The 17,269-nt window shown below is 41.2% G+C and overlaps 1 protein-coding gene across 1 annotated transcript in view; it reads left to right on the forward strand.

Moving 5' to 3' along the window:
- Positions 1–17,269, forward strand: part of ANO4 (anoctamin 4) — a 202,647-nt gene that overhangs the window by 97,100 nt on the left and 88,278 nt on the right. Inside the window, exons 8-12 of the mRNA XM_022600027.3 lie at positions 1,159–1,214; positions 3,455–3,576; positions 6,746–6,880; positions 7,950–8,046; positions 13,335–13,395. Of these exons, the coding sequence (XP_022455735.2) occupies positions 1,159–1,214; positions 3,455–3,576; positions 6,746–6,880; positions 7,950–8,046; positions 13,335–13,395 (471 nt within the window). The remainder of the gene's footprint in view (positions 1–1,158; positions 1,215–3,454; positions 3,577–6,745; positions 6,881–7,949; positions 8,047–13,334; positions 13,396–17,269) is intronic.

Raw genomic sequence — 17,269 nt, forward strand, 5'->3', positions numbered from 1 at the left:
TTCAATAATTAATAGAACAAGTAGACAGAAAGTCAGTAGGGGTTAGAAGCACCGAACAGTACAATACAATTAACTTTATTGATCTTTTAGACCACTTTACCACCAACAGTGGAATACCCGTTTTTTTAAGTGCACGCAGAACATTACCAAGAGACCATACCTGGGGACATAAAACAAGACTTAATAATTCTTTGACCACAATGGAATTAAATTAGACATCAATAAGACCATCTCTGGAAAATTTACAAATATTTAAAACTAAATATATTTTTAAATAACTCATGGGTGAAAGAAGTCAAAAGGGAAATCAGAAAGTTGCTGTATTCAAAGAAACCACAGTATATCAAAAAGTGTGCAATATTTAGGGAGAAATTTATAGCACTATATGCCCATACAGGGAAAGAAATGTCCCAAATTAATGACCTCTCTTTCCACCTTAAGAAACGAGGGGGGAAAAGGAAATTAAATCTAAAGTAATCTAGAGTAGGTAGATGAAAGGAAATAATAAAAATCAGGGAAGAAATCAATGAAATGGAAAACAAAAAAATAGAGAAAATCAATGAAACCAAAAGCTGGTTCTCTGAAAAAAATTCATAAACCTCTGGTGGACACACCCTAGGGTGACTCCCCAATGTGTAGTCCCTTCCCCTTAAGTGCGGGTGGAAACTGTGGCTTATATCTAACCAATAAAACATTGCAAATCCACGTACCCAATACCCCTCTCCCATTTTATGGATGAGAAAATTGAGGCCTGAGGACAAGAGGACTTTCCAAAGTCATCCCACTAGTCTAATGCAGAGGAGTTAGGTTTGTCCATATTAAAGCTTCTGGATGAAAATGGGAGAGCTCCTGGTGGAAAATCATCTTTTTGGTATGATTAATTCATCCACGTCTCTCAGCGCACGCGCTTCTCTGTGCCAAGCACCATGCTAGGTGTGCTTCACTATTTTGTTTCTGTTTGAAAACCTGATTTTCTAGTCCTTGATTCCAGTATCCTAGCAGGTAGCAAAACTTTCTAAGCTGTTGTCCCCAAGTAGTTTTGAACCACTTTTGAAAACGTAGATTGTTTTCTCCCAAAACGACCACCCTTACATTAGTCTTACATTGTGAGGATTTCAACTCAGTATTGATTCACATTGGACTTTTTTATTGTTATAGGTCTGAATCGTTTGCTTACTAATGGCTCCTATGAAGCTGCATTTCCTCTGCACGAGGTATTGTCCTGCCTTTTCTCCTTCTCTGTCAATTCCGTCTTATAAAATCAGCTCCTGGGGATAGTGATTAATTGAGTTTGTTGATGTGACATTTGTTCAGAATAATTTGTTCAGTGGGTAGTTGGGGAGGGCCTATTTGCACTGTGATATCTCTCCCCCAGCGTGGATTTATTTCTCTCTGTCTTTTTATTCTAATTGCATGAGTACTTGAATCAAGAGTCACTCAGCGTGAATTTAGAGGAATAGCTGAGGGACCCCAAGTCATAAAATGAAAGAGGCATTGAAAATTTGCATGAGGCGCCAGACCCAGCGGGAAAATGTCTCTGAAATATATAGTCTCTGCAACAAAAAATTTTATAGCTAATCCTTAGAGAGTGGGAGGAAGCCATTTTGCAAAGTCTCTAGGAACTAAAGGATGATAAATAGAAATTAATAGTATTGTACTTATTGTTGCTTAAGATGTATAAGTTTTTATATTCTCCTTATTTACTACATGGTCTTTGTCATCTATTAGGACTTTTATAAATGTAACCGTGATTACCCTTAACTCTGTTTCCCCCATTAGACTTTGGGTAATTTAACCCAGAATTCACTTTATATACATGGGTTTTCAGGGACGTAATTCTCATGACTGGTGAGAGATTACTGTCATTTTCATGGTACTGAGCCTGTACCAGTTGCAGTACAACACAGAGAACACAAAGATAAATATCATAGCCCATATCCTCTAGGACCTCACACAGTAGCCAGGGTGAAACTACTGTTAGAGAGATTTTCAGAAAAATCTTCTATGAGAAACAGTGTTAACAGTTGGCCAATTAAGCCTGGAGGACAGTTCCAACTATCCACCAATGGCAAGTCTTTCCAAAATATACTTCTTATTTGGCTTACGGTGTTTCTTCTCTTGATTTTAAACACCAGGAGGATGGAGAGGATGGTGTAGAATTTTTAAGCCTTTTTCATTAAGGAGACTAGAGGCTTTCGTCTGAGACCCTATTATAGACAGCCATGAAACCTTTTTGAAGTGATCCTTTTTGTGTAACAGAAGCAAACATTTTGACACAAAGGTTTTCTGGAGTCACACACAGGTGTTTCTGAATGTTAAAGACAGATGTCCCCAAAGCATTTCATGTGGTTATTAGTTGGCGTTGCCCCCCAAAAAAGGGTTGCAGTGATGACTGCATCCTGCCCCTGCCCATCCCTTGCCCACGGTAAGGGCAGTGTCTGAGCAGTGGTAGGTGGACAGAAGTTTCTGTGCAGGCAAGTGGGTGGTGGGCATCTTGCTAAAGCCCTGTATTTTATAAAAAGAGAGCTTCCAAATTAGTAATAGCAGCTGCAGTAATAACATAATCGCTCTTTTGAATTTTTGCTCTCAGTTTAACTTGATTATATTATTTGACCACATAACAGGCTTCGGAGGCAGGAAGGGCAGCTCTTGTTGCCTTGTTTTATGGTAAAAGTTTAAATAAAGGTTTAGAGAAACGTTAGAGTGAGTTGGTGTTGAGCTGAGCTAGAACCTGAGTTCCTTGTCTCTCGGGCCTGTTCACTTTCCACTAAGAAAGGGCTTCTCAAGTTAAAATGTCAAAAATTAGTTCATCTCCAGAAAGCACCTGTTCTATTTGTGAAACTAGCATTTCTACTAACTGAACTTAGAAACGCCCTACTCCACTGGCCCACGGTCTCCTCATTTGTTCCATGAGGAGGTTGAATTATATTTGAATTACTGTAAATTTTAGCTAACTTACCACTCTTGCATTCTGGGGCTTTCTTATAGACAGGACCATCTGACCAGGTTACAGCTATGGCTGTTTACCAACTACGCTATCTTGAGACAAGTGGCAAAGAGAACTCAGAAGTCTTGGGCATGGCCTCTGGGGCAGGATGCTCTAGTCATTCAAACCACAGAAGAAGCCTAATGAGGCAGGTGTTAGTTCCACTATGACCTGGGAATCCAAGGCTCAGAGAGTATAAGATCTCCTAGCTAAAAAGTAACAGAACTGAATTTTAAGTCAGTTCAGACCTGCCTGATTCCGGCAAGCATGGGCTTTTTACGACATGGCATCAACGTCAAGATTATGTCCAGAATAACTAACCATACTGCTTTCCCTTCAATAGAACGGATCTGTTTTTTCCTCATATCACCCCTATTGCTACTCCTGCCATAAAGGCTAATATTACTATCAGCTTTTCCTTTTGGCTTTTGTGGGTATTACCTCACCAGCAGTGGTGTTTTTATCCAGGGAAGTTACAGAAGTAAAAACTCCATTAGAACCCACGGAGCAGTAAACCACCGCCATCTGCTCTATGAGTGCTGGGCCTCCTGGGGCGTGTGGTATAAATACCAGCCTTTGGATCTTGTAAGGTGAGTTTTTAACCAGATGCAAATATAAAGCTTACACAGGCTGATTAGGGCAGACTGTCAACTGGGACAAGCCAACATTGGGGGGAAAAAAAACGGTCTGAGGTGCACAGCTGACGCTCAAATTTGACTTATTCCCAAGAGGGCAGCCTATCAGAGGACATGGGTCGTTCTTGGTAAACCTGACCTCCCTCTGATGAGGCTGGTGTTTCCTCCAAAAGAGCCTTGGAAAGGGGCATGTGAGATCAGCCAGGCCTCCCCCAGGATTCCATAAGAAGCTCATCACCCATGTGAGTGTTAATGACAAATCATCAGTAACAGTTATAGAGAGGTAACACTGCTTGCACATATTAGTGACAAATGGAATATTAGCTACTATTATGCAAGTAGGAAATAGAGGGTGCTGTCATTCTAACAAATTTCAGGCTTACTTTAATTTTCACTTAAAACTAATAACCTTTAAAGATTGTTTTAATTCTGCAAGTCAAAAGAGTTTTTCTGCTTTTAACCTATGATATTTGTGCAGTGAAAATGTGTGTTTTCTTTAACTGTCTGTGTATGCCAACTTTCTGCCATGGAGGCACTATACTCTGACATCTCATTATTTATTTAGAGACTGATTATTAAGATTGAGTAGTAACAATCCACACTTCATGGATTCCTTATTAAAAAGAAAGTCATGTCTCATTTCCTAGACTAGCCAGATTTATTTCACTTTTCCCCGAGCCCTTCAAAAATGATGCCAGAGGAAAATGAAATAATAAGACAACTTACTTTACATTTCATCTCCCCGGAGTCCTTGTTACAAGGGTTTACTCCTGTTGACCCAAGGCCATTGACGAATTGTGTCCCCTTCTCTGTGTGAGTAACAGATGATCCAGATGATCTGGGTGAGTGGACAGTATTTTCTGAGATGAGATCACTTGCCTTTGACGAGTCTCAATATACGATAAAATAGTAGGGAAAAAATATCAAAGCCAATTCTCTTCCCAGCCTGAGTCCCATTACATCGATTAAAAACTACAGAAGATTGCTGCAGGCAAAGCAGCTCCCGTCCGTGACAGTTTCTTGATTAAGATTTTATCATTTTTCAGTGAGTATTAATTAACTGCCCATTGTGTTCCTAGTACAATGCTAAGTACTATTGGCAAAGACACACAGAAGCCATGGTCTCTGGCTTTGAGAAATGCACAGTTTCCTTCAGGAAAACCAGCCCTGCAAACTTGAGACAACTGTAAAACAAGACCGTGCATAATTTGGTAACATGTGTGATGGAGGCCAAAAGTTTTACAACAATTAAGAAAAACGGAAAGGATGGATATGGGCCAGTGCCCCTGTGGGAGGTGCGGAGCTGAGCCCTGGAAGGGCAGTGGGGTTTGTGTTGGCCAAAGGGAGGGAACATGAAAAGCACAAGCAAGGTTTGAGTGGAATGAAGTTGTGGAACAACTGGGGAATCTCATCTCTTAAATAGCTCTTGTCCTATATCTAGATTTTGCTTCCTCCATATCTCTGGAATCTGGCCACACCCCAGCATCTCCTCTACCACTGCTGCTTCCTTCACCTGTGACCTGGACTCTGGCTGTTTTCCCCTACGTGGTCTCCCTTTTTCCTTTCTGGCCCTTCCACTCCATTTTCCACCCTGGAGAGAGAATGTGAAACTGGTCATGTTCCCAGATTGGCTACAGTCCTCTCATGGCTTTTCATTTTTCTCAGGAGAAAAATCAACGCATTTAGCATGGTCTGCAAGGCCCATCGAAGCTGATCCTGTGCCCACCTCACCAGCCCATTTCTTATTATCAGTGTTCCAGCCACACCACCCTTATTTCACCTGGTCCCTCCTATCACACGGCCTTTGTAGGTTCTGTTCCCTCTGCTGGAAGCACTCTAGCCCATCCCTAACCCCACCCAGTTAACTTTCATGCATCAACCCAATAGTCACGTCCTCAGAGAAGTCTTCCCTGGCTAGAGTTGTCAGGTGGCTTTGTTATATACACTTATTGCATTGTGTTCCCCTCCTTTGTAGCTCTTTTCCCAGTTTTGTAATTATAAGCTTATTTCTTTAATTGATTTATGTGTGTCTCCTCTGTCACCCTGCAAGCTTCATAGGAGGAGGGACCAAGCTTATTTTGCTCGCCATTGTGTTCTCAGAACTTAGCACAGTTTTTGGCACGTAGTAGGTATTTTTTAATTTGTTGAATGAATAACTGAATATTTGCGTATATGAATATATGTTGGAAAAGTCTTCTGGAAGAGGAAGGTTTCTGTTGGGACACAATAGAAGATGGGATAAGTAAATAATCCATGCTTTTAGGAGCCATTGAGTACTCTAGGAGGAAAGCAGCAGACAGCATTTGGAAACAGATGGTCAACATTCGTTTAGAAGGAGAATAAGAAATAATTCAAATATTCTTACATTGGACTAAGAAGTAATTAACTTCTAAGTTATGAAATTTAGCCGTTGAAAGGCACAGAAAACACAATAATGATATTTAAGAAATAAAAACCAAACTTCGCAGACCACAGAGCACTAGGCAGGCTGGTTAGTCTCAGGAAAATATTTATAGAGGTAGATGTCAATGCCTGTGAAGAGTCATCACTTAAAAGGGAAAGTTGCTCTCAGAATTGATTCATGTTGAATCTCAGTAATTAGAGTTCTTTCTTTGTAACATCTTATGATTCTAGCATTTTAAACATCTTGTAAAACTACAAAATATTGAAAGGGGTGTTTAAAAGTTTTTCACAGTAATTTTGTTTACTATTTTTAAAAATATATGTAATTATAATACATGCATTACAAACAAACACACACTCAGAAATGGCAAAAATGAGATTATGTGTTGGCACCGACTCTTTACATTCCCCTGGTTCCTTGTCAATAACAGTATCGTGTATAACTTCCTGAATGAGCTGGGTTTATTCTGTGTTTTCAGAACAAGCTTGCATACAATCCTGTTCTTTTATGGAAGGGTTCATTCTATTTCTGATCTAGAGTAATAGGAAAAGAAACTTAAGTCCAGAGCTTAAATTTGGTCAAACGTTCCATTCTCTCGGCTTACTTTGTCTGCATGGTTATCAGCAAAGCCACAACAAAGTAAAATGACTGAGCAAAGTGTTATAATGCCTAACTTTAAACACTTCAGTATAATTTGCAAGGCTGCTGTGTCTTAAACAGGCGGTACTTCGGAGAGAAGATTGGGCTGTATTTTGCCTGGTTGGGCTGGTACACCGGCATGCTCTTCCCAGCCGCTTTCATTGGATTATTTGTCTTTTTGTATGGAGTCATAACTCTGGATCACTGCCAAGTCAGGTACGGGGAGCTCTCGGTGAGCCTGCCTTTGTTTATATTTGGAGTTGGGCATTTGTGTTTTGGGGGTGTTCACAGACGATCGGCCCACTTAGCTATTCATTTTAACTTCTTTCCAATCTCTCCTGGAAAAATTCAAAACGTTCAATTCACCAGGTCTGCCCATCCATTGCCCTTGTTGCTGTGGTCTCCAGCTACCAAGGAAGCAAAGCTCACATTTATGGTTATACAAGCCACTACATATCCACAGAACAAATCACTTTCCTTCACTGGCTCAAAGTTGCTCTTTTTCTGACTTTTTCACCTTTTTCTTTCTAACTAATACTGCAAAATAGTGGGTTAATCATCCTTTTTTATCAATTGTGTGTTCTTACAAGGACGCTGTAAGCTGGAGAGACGTCTCACCAACTTGCTGAAACCTTGTGAATGATTCAGTGTTAACAATTGTTATCTTGGCTCTTTTGCTAGAATATAGTTTAAGGTATTCATAGAGATCTTCGTACAAGGCCAGAGAGTGATCTTAAATAATAAATAAATGTGCCTTTTAGAAGTGACTGCAAAAATAAAAGTGACCTGCAAAAATATTTTAATTTCTGGGGAGATTGTTAATGAGATGTGGTTTTCTCCCAGAGCTACTCCCTAGTATTTTTATTTATTCCTCCATAATTTATTCTTATGTATCATGCACATAGAAGTTAAGACTGGCACTGTGAGGTATCTCATTGTTCCCATAATTCAGTATGAAATTGCTTCCAACCTGTGCAGTGTTGTGAATGAATTCTGTATAACCTGAGGTATAAACAATCAATGTTTTGCTTCATGTATTTTCCTGAGCTTAACTGATTAATATGTAAAAGCCAAGAAACAGCCTCATAAATACGTAGGTTTATCAAACTATTAAACTGTGCAGGGACTTGTTTATATTAATAACTAAGAAAAGGCTAAGAAGCTTCTGAGGGCAAAAATTTAATCTACTGAATCTTATTTACTGGTCGACTATTCTGGTGAAATTGAAGGGGAAAAAAGTGCTGTTATGTCATCAAAAGAGGTCCTTTTTTGTTCTCTTTTCCAGTAAAGAAGTCTGCCAAGCTACAGATATCATCATGTGTCCTGTGTGCGATAAATACTGTCCATTCATGAGGCTGTCAGACAGCTGCGTTTATGCCAAGGTAATTTCAAATAGGCAGCATTTTAGTCAGATTGAATTTATTTATTTGTTTGTTTGTTTATATAAATTTATTTATTTATTTTTGCCTGTGTTGAGTCTTTGTTGCTGTGCACGGGCTTTCTCTAGTTGTGGCAAGTGGGGGCTACTCTTCGTTGCGGTGCGGGGCTTCTCATTGCGGTGGCTTCTCTTGTTGCGGAGCATGGGCTCTAGGCGCGCGGGCTTCAGTAGTTGTGGCACACGGGCTCAGTAGTTGTGGCTCGTGGGCTCTAGAGCGCAGGCTCAGTCGTTGTGGTGCATGGGCTTAGTTGCTCCATGGCATGTGGGATCTTCCCGGACCAGGGATCCAACCTGTGTCCCCTGCATTGGCAGGCCGATTCTTAACTACTGTGCCACCAGGGAAGTCCCAGATTGAATTTAATATACACCTTCCTGAGAGATGGTGGTGACCACATTCTCTCCATCTTTTCTGGCCTTTGATTCTCAAGTTTACCTTGTAGGAGAGACTTACCTTCATCATTCAGTATTCTAATTCAGATATTTGTTTTACTGTATATGTATTTCAAATGTATTGGCTCTAATTATTATCACAGGAAGCAAATAGAACAGTTGATGGAATCAGAGAAAGTTAGGTTCAAATCTTGACTGTGCTGTTTACCACTTGTTACTAGAGGAACATGTTATTTAACCTCTTCTGAGCCTCAGTTTTCTCATCTGTAAAATGGAGAACATGATACTCATTTCACATGACTGCTTTATAAGAAATGTGATAATGAGCGTAGTGCTTAGCAAATGGTAAGGTCTCAGTAAGTGACAACTGCCATTATTTTCCTCCTCTTCATCATCATTATTGTCCAAAAGACCTAGATTCAAGTTCAGGTCAGCTACTTACCTCCTTGACCTTGCACATGTACAGACTCTTTGAGCCTGAGCTTTCTCTTCTCTAAAATGCAGGCAGCGATACCTGCCCTCTCTGCCCCATGGCATGTCATGAGGACCAAAGAAGATAGCATATGTGAAAGTGCTTTGAAAAAAAAATACATAACACCATTATGTCTATATGTTATTACATACCCCTTTCTGATGTTATACCTCACTTTATTAAAATTTTAGACACATTCATCAAATTTCTAGAGTTCATTACTGAAGGGCAGTATCACTAATGCAAAGCAATGGCTGGAGTATAGACTGATGAAGACTTTTTAAGACCCACTGCCTATCAGCTTACCCAGATTCCAGGTGTAAAAGGGGTTGGCAGATTTTATGTAACCTCTACAATCACTGCAGCTTGGATCCATCTAATTATACTGTTGGCATTGCAGAGTTTTGCTCAATTTAAGTGTGGGTACATTAGATAGGCAGCCCAGGATCCCACCCATCCATGCTGTCTCTAGCCCTGTAGGTGGCCAGTCTGGTGGGAGAAACAGCAGCCAGCTGTGATTTTACAAAGATTTGGGCTTTTAGTATGTGCTGCAAGGGACCAGAAAAGCCCAAAATACTCTCCCTTCCTTTGGAGAACATACAGATAGACATGCCTGGATGAGGACAAATTCAACAGAGTGAGCTTGGGAAATAGAGATGTGGTGAGACTCAAAAGAGGTTGGTCAGTAATATAATTTTGTTTAAATATCATGAGTTAGGGGCTTCCCTGGTGGCACAGTGGTTGAGAGTCCGCCTGCCAATGCAGGGGACACGGGTTCGTGCCCCAGTCCAGGAAGATCCCACATGCCGCGGAGCGGCTGGGCCCGTGAGCCATGGCCGCTGAGCCTGCGCGTCCGGAGCCTGTGCTCCGCAACGGGAGAGGGCACAACAGTGAGAGGCCCACGTACCGCAAAAAAAAAAAAAAAAAAAAGATCATGAGTTAAGCACGAATGACTCAGGTGTAAAAATCCTGCTTTGGGGGAATCTCAGAAGCCAAGTTTTGTTTGTTTGTCTGAGTGATGTTTGTTTGTTATGTGAAAGATCTGCCTTGAGTGAAATTCTTTTTTTTTTTTTAGGGGAGCTGTAATAATTCCTTAAAATAATCATCATGGATAGTTTAGCGTGCTCAGGTTTTATAGGGCCTTCATTGGTTGGTTGTCCTACCAAACTCTCTAGATCTAAAATGATAATAATTATAATAATAGCTAGGCAACCTACATTTATTATTTCTAATTCTCACAGCAACTTCAAGGTAGGTGTTATTATTCCCATTTTACTCAGAGACTCAGAGAGGTAGAAGTTGTTTATCTGTGGTCACACAGCAGCAAGTCGCTGGCTCTTGGTTTATCTGAGTATAAAACACGTTGTTGTGCCATACTGAGCTTCAAGATGCTTAGATTCTAAATTTTGGATTTGGCCTGGCCTAGAAACTTAGTAAAAGGAAGGCTTAAGAGCCTCAGAATGAAATAACTGAAGTTATACAGAGTCTCCTTTCGAAATGCCAGGCTGATTTAATGAGACTGAGGATGCAGAGAAATATTGGATCAAGTAGGAGCCCAGATCCAAGTCAGTCTGCAGCTCTTGTGCTCATCAGGGATGTTTTATCCCTGACCCTCGCACTTGTACTTGCAAGGGTCAGAAACTCAATCAAACTGGCTTAAGCAGAAAGGGATTTACTGGCTTGTTTCACTGCAGAAGATACTAGAGCAGCTCACACTGTCTGAGCAGCAGAACCTCATGCCGAGAACTGGTCATCCAGGCCCTCAGATCTCACTCTCTGGCCGCCTGTCTATGTGATCATTCTGTAGACAGATGCTCTTCTCATGACGGGAGAGATGGCTGCTGACTGTCACAGCTCCAGGCCTCCATCTTCCTTCCTGTATCTCCCTAAACATATTTGTACGCTTATTTTAAATTCTTGATCTGCTGTTACAGAATGTCTGTTTCAGAAGGTGTATATTGCCTACTTTGGAATTTTTTGGAGGCAGCTGTCTTCCCCAGATATTCTGTTATTTTGGCCTGTGAGTGCTTGTCCCATGGAGGTATCGACCACTTTGGGTGAGGGTCAGAGGCCAGGTCAGTCCTGGTGAGTTTACAGAGAGAAGAGGACAACGTGTCCCAGGCACCACTGTGCGCTGTCGCTCTGTCAGAGGACTTTTCTGGTCAGAGTTTCATTTGTAAGCCTGCTTAGAACAAAGCAGAATTGGAAGGAGGCGCTGTCCCTTAATTGTAACTACCAGCCCTGGGGTTTAAAAGGGAAAGGACCGAGAAGTGAATGTTCGAGGCCAGCCTGCCAGGCAGCACCTACATTCATCATCTCTCCGACAAAGCGGGACTCTGGGCGTCCCTGATATTACCCCCAAGAATACCAGCACTTGTGATTTGACCTGTTGTAGCTGATTTCTGAGGGAGGGGAAACTAATTTTCCAGTGCCATTGAGGGAGAGGCTAGACTGGAACTTACGTATTTCTCTAACCTGTGTTCTCACTCCGCTTGGGAACCACTACCACTCCCCACCATCTCACACACACACACACACACACACACACACACACACCAGCTTAAGGCAACCTTCTGTTTTCCCTGGCATTTCTCAGGATCTTGGTTTGTGTGTTTTGTCAGTTCCTGAAATCTACTCTCCTGCTTCTCCAGGTTTGATTTTGGCAGAGGGAGCCATCAGCCTGTCCTAGCTTACCATCTTAGGAGGAACTAGAAGTCCCTATTAATTCACCCTGATTCACATATTTCCAAATCAGTAACTGCAGCGGGAAAATGTGTCACTCCAAGTGTTTTCATACCAGTTCCAGGGAAGGACTCCGATTGGTTGTACTTGAGCCATGTTACCCAGAGAAGGAGGAAAAATGATCCCCACAGCCTAAAACAATGACAGGCACAATCCATTCCAGAATCTTCCCTGATGGTGCAGGGAGTGTCCACCAGGAAATACCCTAGGAGGGAGCACAAACCAACCACTTACCACCAAGGCTTTCGGGCTTGATTTGATGCTGACCACCTGATATACATAGTGTAACACTCCTTCTGGCATCGAAATAAGTTGGCTTTAGACTTTTGTCTCACGCTAGGTGTCTGAATGCTCCGCATCTCTCCTGTGTTTAAAGAAAGAAAAGTCATAAGCTTTTGGAAAATTTTGAAATGCTTCACAATCTGATATAATAGGAAAAGACCTGTTTATACTTGGCACGTTCTCCAAGGGACAGTAAAGTATACTTTACAGAGAGCTATAAAGCACCCAAAAAATAAAGGTTATGCTTTACGAACGTATCAGTCATCATTTCAGTTTGGCTTGACGTTGGTGTGATTTATCCTGGAGGTGGAAATGAGCTTGGCAGTGTTACAGCGAAAAGAGATATTTTTGCTTTCTGCTATGATGATTGCAATAGAATATATTATTCTAGCAATAAAGTATTTGCTAGCTGTCTTTGTGTTATGTGTAAGAGGTAAATGTAGTGATTACCTGAGGCTTTAATAAAGGTAGAAGTGGTTTGTGTTAATGGGTTGCTCTTCTTTATAATGCCATAGTCCGGGGGCAGCCCAGAAAATGTTTGCTCAAAGCTACACGCACAAAATGGCCATGTTTTCAAAGAGAATAAATGAAGCATTAAAAATAGTGCTGGGGAAATCAGAAACCTTTACAGCAGCAACATTAATACCTGCCTGGTCTTTTTTCTTTTTTTAATTTATTTATTTTTGGCTGTGTTGGGTCTTTGTTGCTGTGCAAGGGCTTTCTCTAGTTGCGGCGAGCAGGGGTTACTCTTCGTTGAGGTGCACAGGCTTCTCATTGAGGTGACTTCTCTTGTTGCGGAGCACGGGCTCTAGGCTCGTGGGCTTCAGTAGTTGTGGCACGTGGGCTCAGTAGTTGTGGCTCGTGGGTTCTAGAGTGCAGGCTCAGTAGTTGCGGCGCACGGGCTTAGTTGTTCTGCGGCATGTGGGATCTTCCCGGACCAGGGCTCGAACCCGTGTCCCCTGCATCGGCAGGCGGATTCTTAACCACTGTGCCACCAGGGAAGCCCCCTACCTGGTCTTAAATATAAATCTATCCACATGAGATATGCATGTGTATTAGTTTTTATAGTGTGCAAAAGGAGATTCTTAACAGCACCATTGGGGCTGCTGATAAATGCTCAACTAAGTGATAGCCACATAAATGGAACAAATTCTCCTTTCCATATCCAAACTATTTCACAGGAAAAAATCCCTTCTTCCTTATGGTCCAAAAGGAATATCCCCCAAAGAAACCCTGTCAAATTCATTGCATCGTCAGAGCTATTTTTACAGAACATGAAAAAAAAAATGTGAATTGCAATATTATATATAGGAAATTAGTTTAACTGTGACTCATAATGTTCCCAGGTAACCCACCTTTTTGACAATGGAGCCACTGTCTTCTTTGCTGTTTTCATGGCAGTCTGGGGTAAGTGTTCTACATTCGTATAACTTGTGCCCATTATCTGCTCTATGATATGTTCCTTTAAAGTCTGATTTTGGATATGAGAGGAAGAAGCTTGAGTAAATTCAGTTGGCTGTTGTATTAGACACAAGTCGATAAATAATTCATTTGGTTTATTTTAAAAGTGATGTTGTAGAGGAGAACATGTCTTATTTCTCTTAAGCCTTCAACAGTTTCATCAGCATTCCATTATTGGAGTAAAATTCACCTTCTCTTGGAGACAAAAATAAAGCCTATGGTATACCAAAAGGTCTGCTGACACCTGAATACCCATCTCAGTATATATAGGACTTTCTGTTGTGAGTGGAATCTTTTCATCTAATATGTGAGTACCCACCTCTAGGCTTCTTCCAGTTCTGGTCAAAATGACTCCTCATAAACAAGATCTACTCACAATACTGAATTGAGTCCTTCTAAATCACTTCAAGCCAATAGCCCTATAATAACAAGGTATGATGGAACATTCACTTAAAGAATTCCTTAGCCCAAAGAAGTTACTTAACCCACGTTTTGGTAAAATGGGTTTAATAATATCTTCCTAGTCAAATAATTATAGAGCTCTAATTTAATAGTATAGGAAAGAGTCAGGACAAATACATAATAAACGATGAATGGCGGTTACCTTTGGAGAGGAGGTTGCCTTTCGCGGAAAGGCAGGTGGGCAGTGATGAGAGTCAGGCCTTTTATACTATATATTTCCCGTTTGGTTTGAATTTTTTGACAATGACTATGCATTTTTTCTAGAACTTAAAAAGCCAAAATCTGAATTTTGAGGTTATAGAACTCTACTAACTCAAGCTTAGGTTCATGTTGTTCCTTATGTATGGAATGAATATCAGAATCTTTGCCATCTTTCAGGGCCTAGCTGAAGTGGCATCTTCTCCAGCCAGAAGATGTCTTCCTCCTTTGAATTTCCATAGCACTTGGTTTATGCCATTCTTGGGCACTGATAATGATTTGCATACACAATTTTTCTCCCCTAATAGGTTCATGGTCCTCAAGGACTATTATGGTCATGGAAAACCTTATGCATTTCTTTTGAAGACAGAGAGATTAATATTCATTAGATGGATGGATGGATAAATGGATGGATTGGGAAAAAAGAAGGGAAAGAGAAGAAAATTACCAAAAGAGTTTCTTTATAAGACAATAAATATGTTTAAATGGTCTCTTTGGCATGTAGAAATATAAAACCTTGTTTTTTTTGGGAGGTTTGTTCTAAGTATGTTATGCCTTCTTTACCTCGAGCTCTTCAAAAGCAAATTGTCCCACCCACCGCAGCTCTGTTGAAGAAAAGTTTTTGAACCCTATGACTCCAGCCCCTTTCACCCAGTGGGCATTTGTCCCAAGAATAGTCAAACCATAGGTTGGTGAGTGGCCTGAGAGAAGGTTCTGCCCAAACAGGAGCTGGCAATGCCACCCAGAGTCTTATTCTTAAGAATGTGGATTGGCAAATGTGGAGCGACACAAGAGAGTTAGCAGTAGAAACAGGCACTGAAAGATGCAGAGAGGGAAGAAACGGGAGGGAGGAAGGGAGAGGGGGAGATCGAGATTGACCAGCAGGTAGAATTGGGGACCAGGAGGAATTATGAGCAGGTTGAGTTTATGAGAAATTGAACCTAGAAGTAAGCAGAAGCAAAGAACCAGTGGAAAAAATTAGAATAGAGGGTACAGAAGCCAACTGGTAGCCATCTGGGAGAAAATGCAAGACAGTCCCCCAAGAGAAGCAAAGAAAGAATGTGGCCAAGTCATGTTATTAGGGGAGTATCAGGGTGAAGACCCAGGGTGTCTTGTGGCTGTAGTCTCTCAAGCTGCTGGCTTCCATATCCTGTCTGAATATGTCCAGTCTTTTAATTCCCATGGGATTTCTGCCTCCCTTGGTGGACCTTGCGAAAGCCCTCACTATTTGTGCTACCCCTTACTGCATCTCTTGAAAACAAAGGAAGCTAACCATAATAGAGTTTTGGTTACAGGAATGACCTTTCAGGTCAAGAATGTGTATCTGGCTTTTCTAGAACATATTAGTATTGGTAACCATGATCATGAAATATAATAAGACATCCAGTACTTCAGCTTTGCCATGATCACAAATGAGGAGACTCTGGAAAATGTATTCATTTCCTAAACCAGTGGTTCCCAAACTTTTTCAAGTCATGACACACATAGGAAATGATAATATTTGCACAGCATGCTGATGTCCATGAAGGAACCTGCTCATGGTCAGGGATAATACTGCCCTAAGAACCTTAGCCTCCCCCAAAACTGATGGGATTATCACCTCTGGCAGACCTCTAATCCATTCCTGGCATACATATTGGGAAGCTCTGTTTTGGGCTACTGTGTAATAGGTTAATACTTCTGTAGAGAGAGTGGTATTCAGAAGAATTAACACACAAAACTCCCTTATCCATTTCAGTGTTCCACCAATTTTACATATACTTTGGCTGAAATAATATTTTCTTCTCCCACAGTTACCCAGAAGTAAAATTCTGGTAGAATGATAATAGTCTATAAGGTAGAGGTTGTCATCTCCACCCCTCACCCAGTACCACCGTCGTAAAGGGGATGGCATCCCTTTCTTGCAAGTTGGAATGTCTTATACTGGGGATAACAGACAGACTTTATTATTTTATCTCTGCCAACCTCAGTGGACTGGTAGTGATTGCCTGGAGCAGGGAGGTTGCAAGTAGGTAGGCTGGAGATCTGACAGTCCTTGTTCCTTGGAGGGCACTCAGTAAGAAGCTGATAGATGTTTTGTAACAACCTTTGAACAAAGGGAACATTTTAGGGCCATTCCAGGCAACGCAAGCCTGGAATAATTCATTTTCGGAATTGCTTTGTCTTCGTAGACAGCTTATTACTTAAATCTTGTATTGTTCCCAGTTTGAGAAAAAGAATCATTTACCCCAGGTGTTTCTTTGTAGATAGGGCTTTGCCTTTTGCAGAAATCTAGAATAGCCAATAACAGTGATAATTAGAATAATAGCATACACTTATTGAGGGCTTGCTATATTAAGCATTGTTCAGTATCATCTCAGTTAATCTGTATAGCAACCTTTGAGGAAGGGAATATTACTATTTCCATGTGATAGATGAGAAAATGGAGGCAGTAGCTAGAAAAAAGTGGTAAAGCCAAGAGTTAAACTAGACAAGCTTTTAGCTCCTCCACTCCACCGCTAGGACCGTGTGCTGTCTGTAATCCCGTTTGCTTCTGTTTCACGGATCTGAACTTTAAAATAAAGGACTGTTACACTTGTCCCGAGCCCAGTATAAACGCGTATCAGTTCTAACGGAGCTCGGTTTAATGGTCTCAGGGTCGTCCTTTACAGTTGACAAGTTACAACATTTAGGAAAACAAACGCACTTTATTTTCGGGAAATTGCTAGATATGGAGATGATGACAACAGATCTAAGGGGTTTACAAGTCCTCAGAAGGGATGGGGTTGGTGTGTCTGTTTTGTTGCCTTTTGCTTTGTATGTTCACCAGAGAAACAATAAGGCTCCATTTGGAAACAGTCTGTAGTTGCTGGAAGGGCCTTTGTGTGGGGTTAGAAATCTTGACAGAACTCCACCACCTTTGTTCCTGTTCACACTCGTGTGTTGCAGGGCCTCGTAGGGACTATTCTGTGAGCCTAGGGCTTGAATCAGAGTGGCTCTTTCGTCAATGATCATTTTGGTTCAGAAAGATTCAAGGGACAGACAATTATGGTCTAAATTAGCTCTCTCCCTAGGGGAAAAAAAATGAGTCATTAGGGAGTTTGATACTGGCAGAGACTTGCCAGGAAGCATATTATCTCGCTGTCCTTTGTTTCTGTTTTCTTTTTTTCTTTTTTTTTCC

This window comes from Delphinapterus leucas, chromosome 11 (assembly GCF_059928025.1).
Source record: "Delphinapterus leucas isolate spDelLeu-1000000601 "Yukka" chromosome 11, BTC_Dleu_Yukka2, whole genome shotgun sequence".
Lineage (NCBI taxonomy): Eukaryota > Metazoa > Chordata > Mammalia > Artiodactyla > Monodontidae > Delphinapterus > Delphinapterus leucas.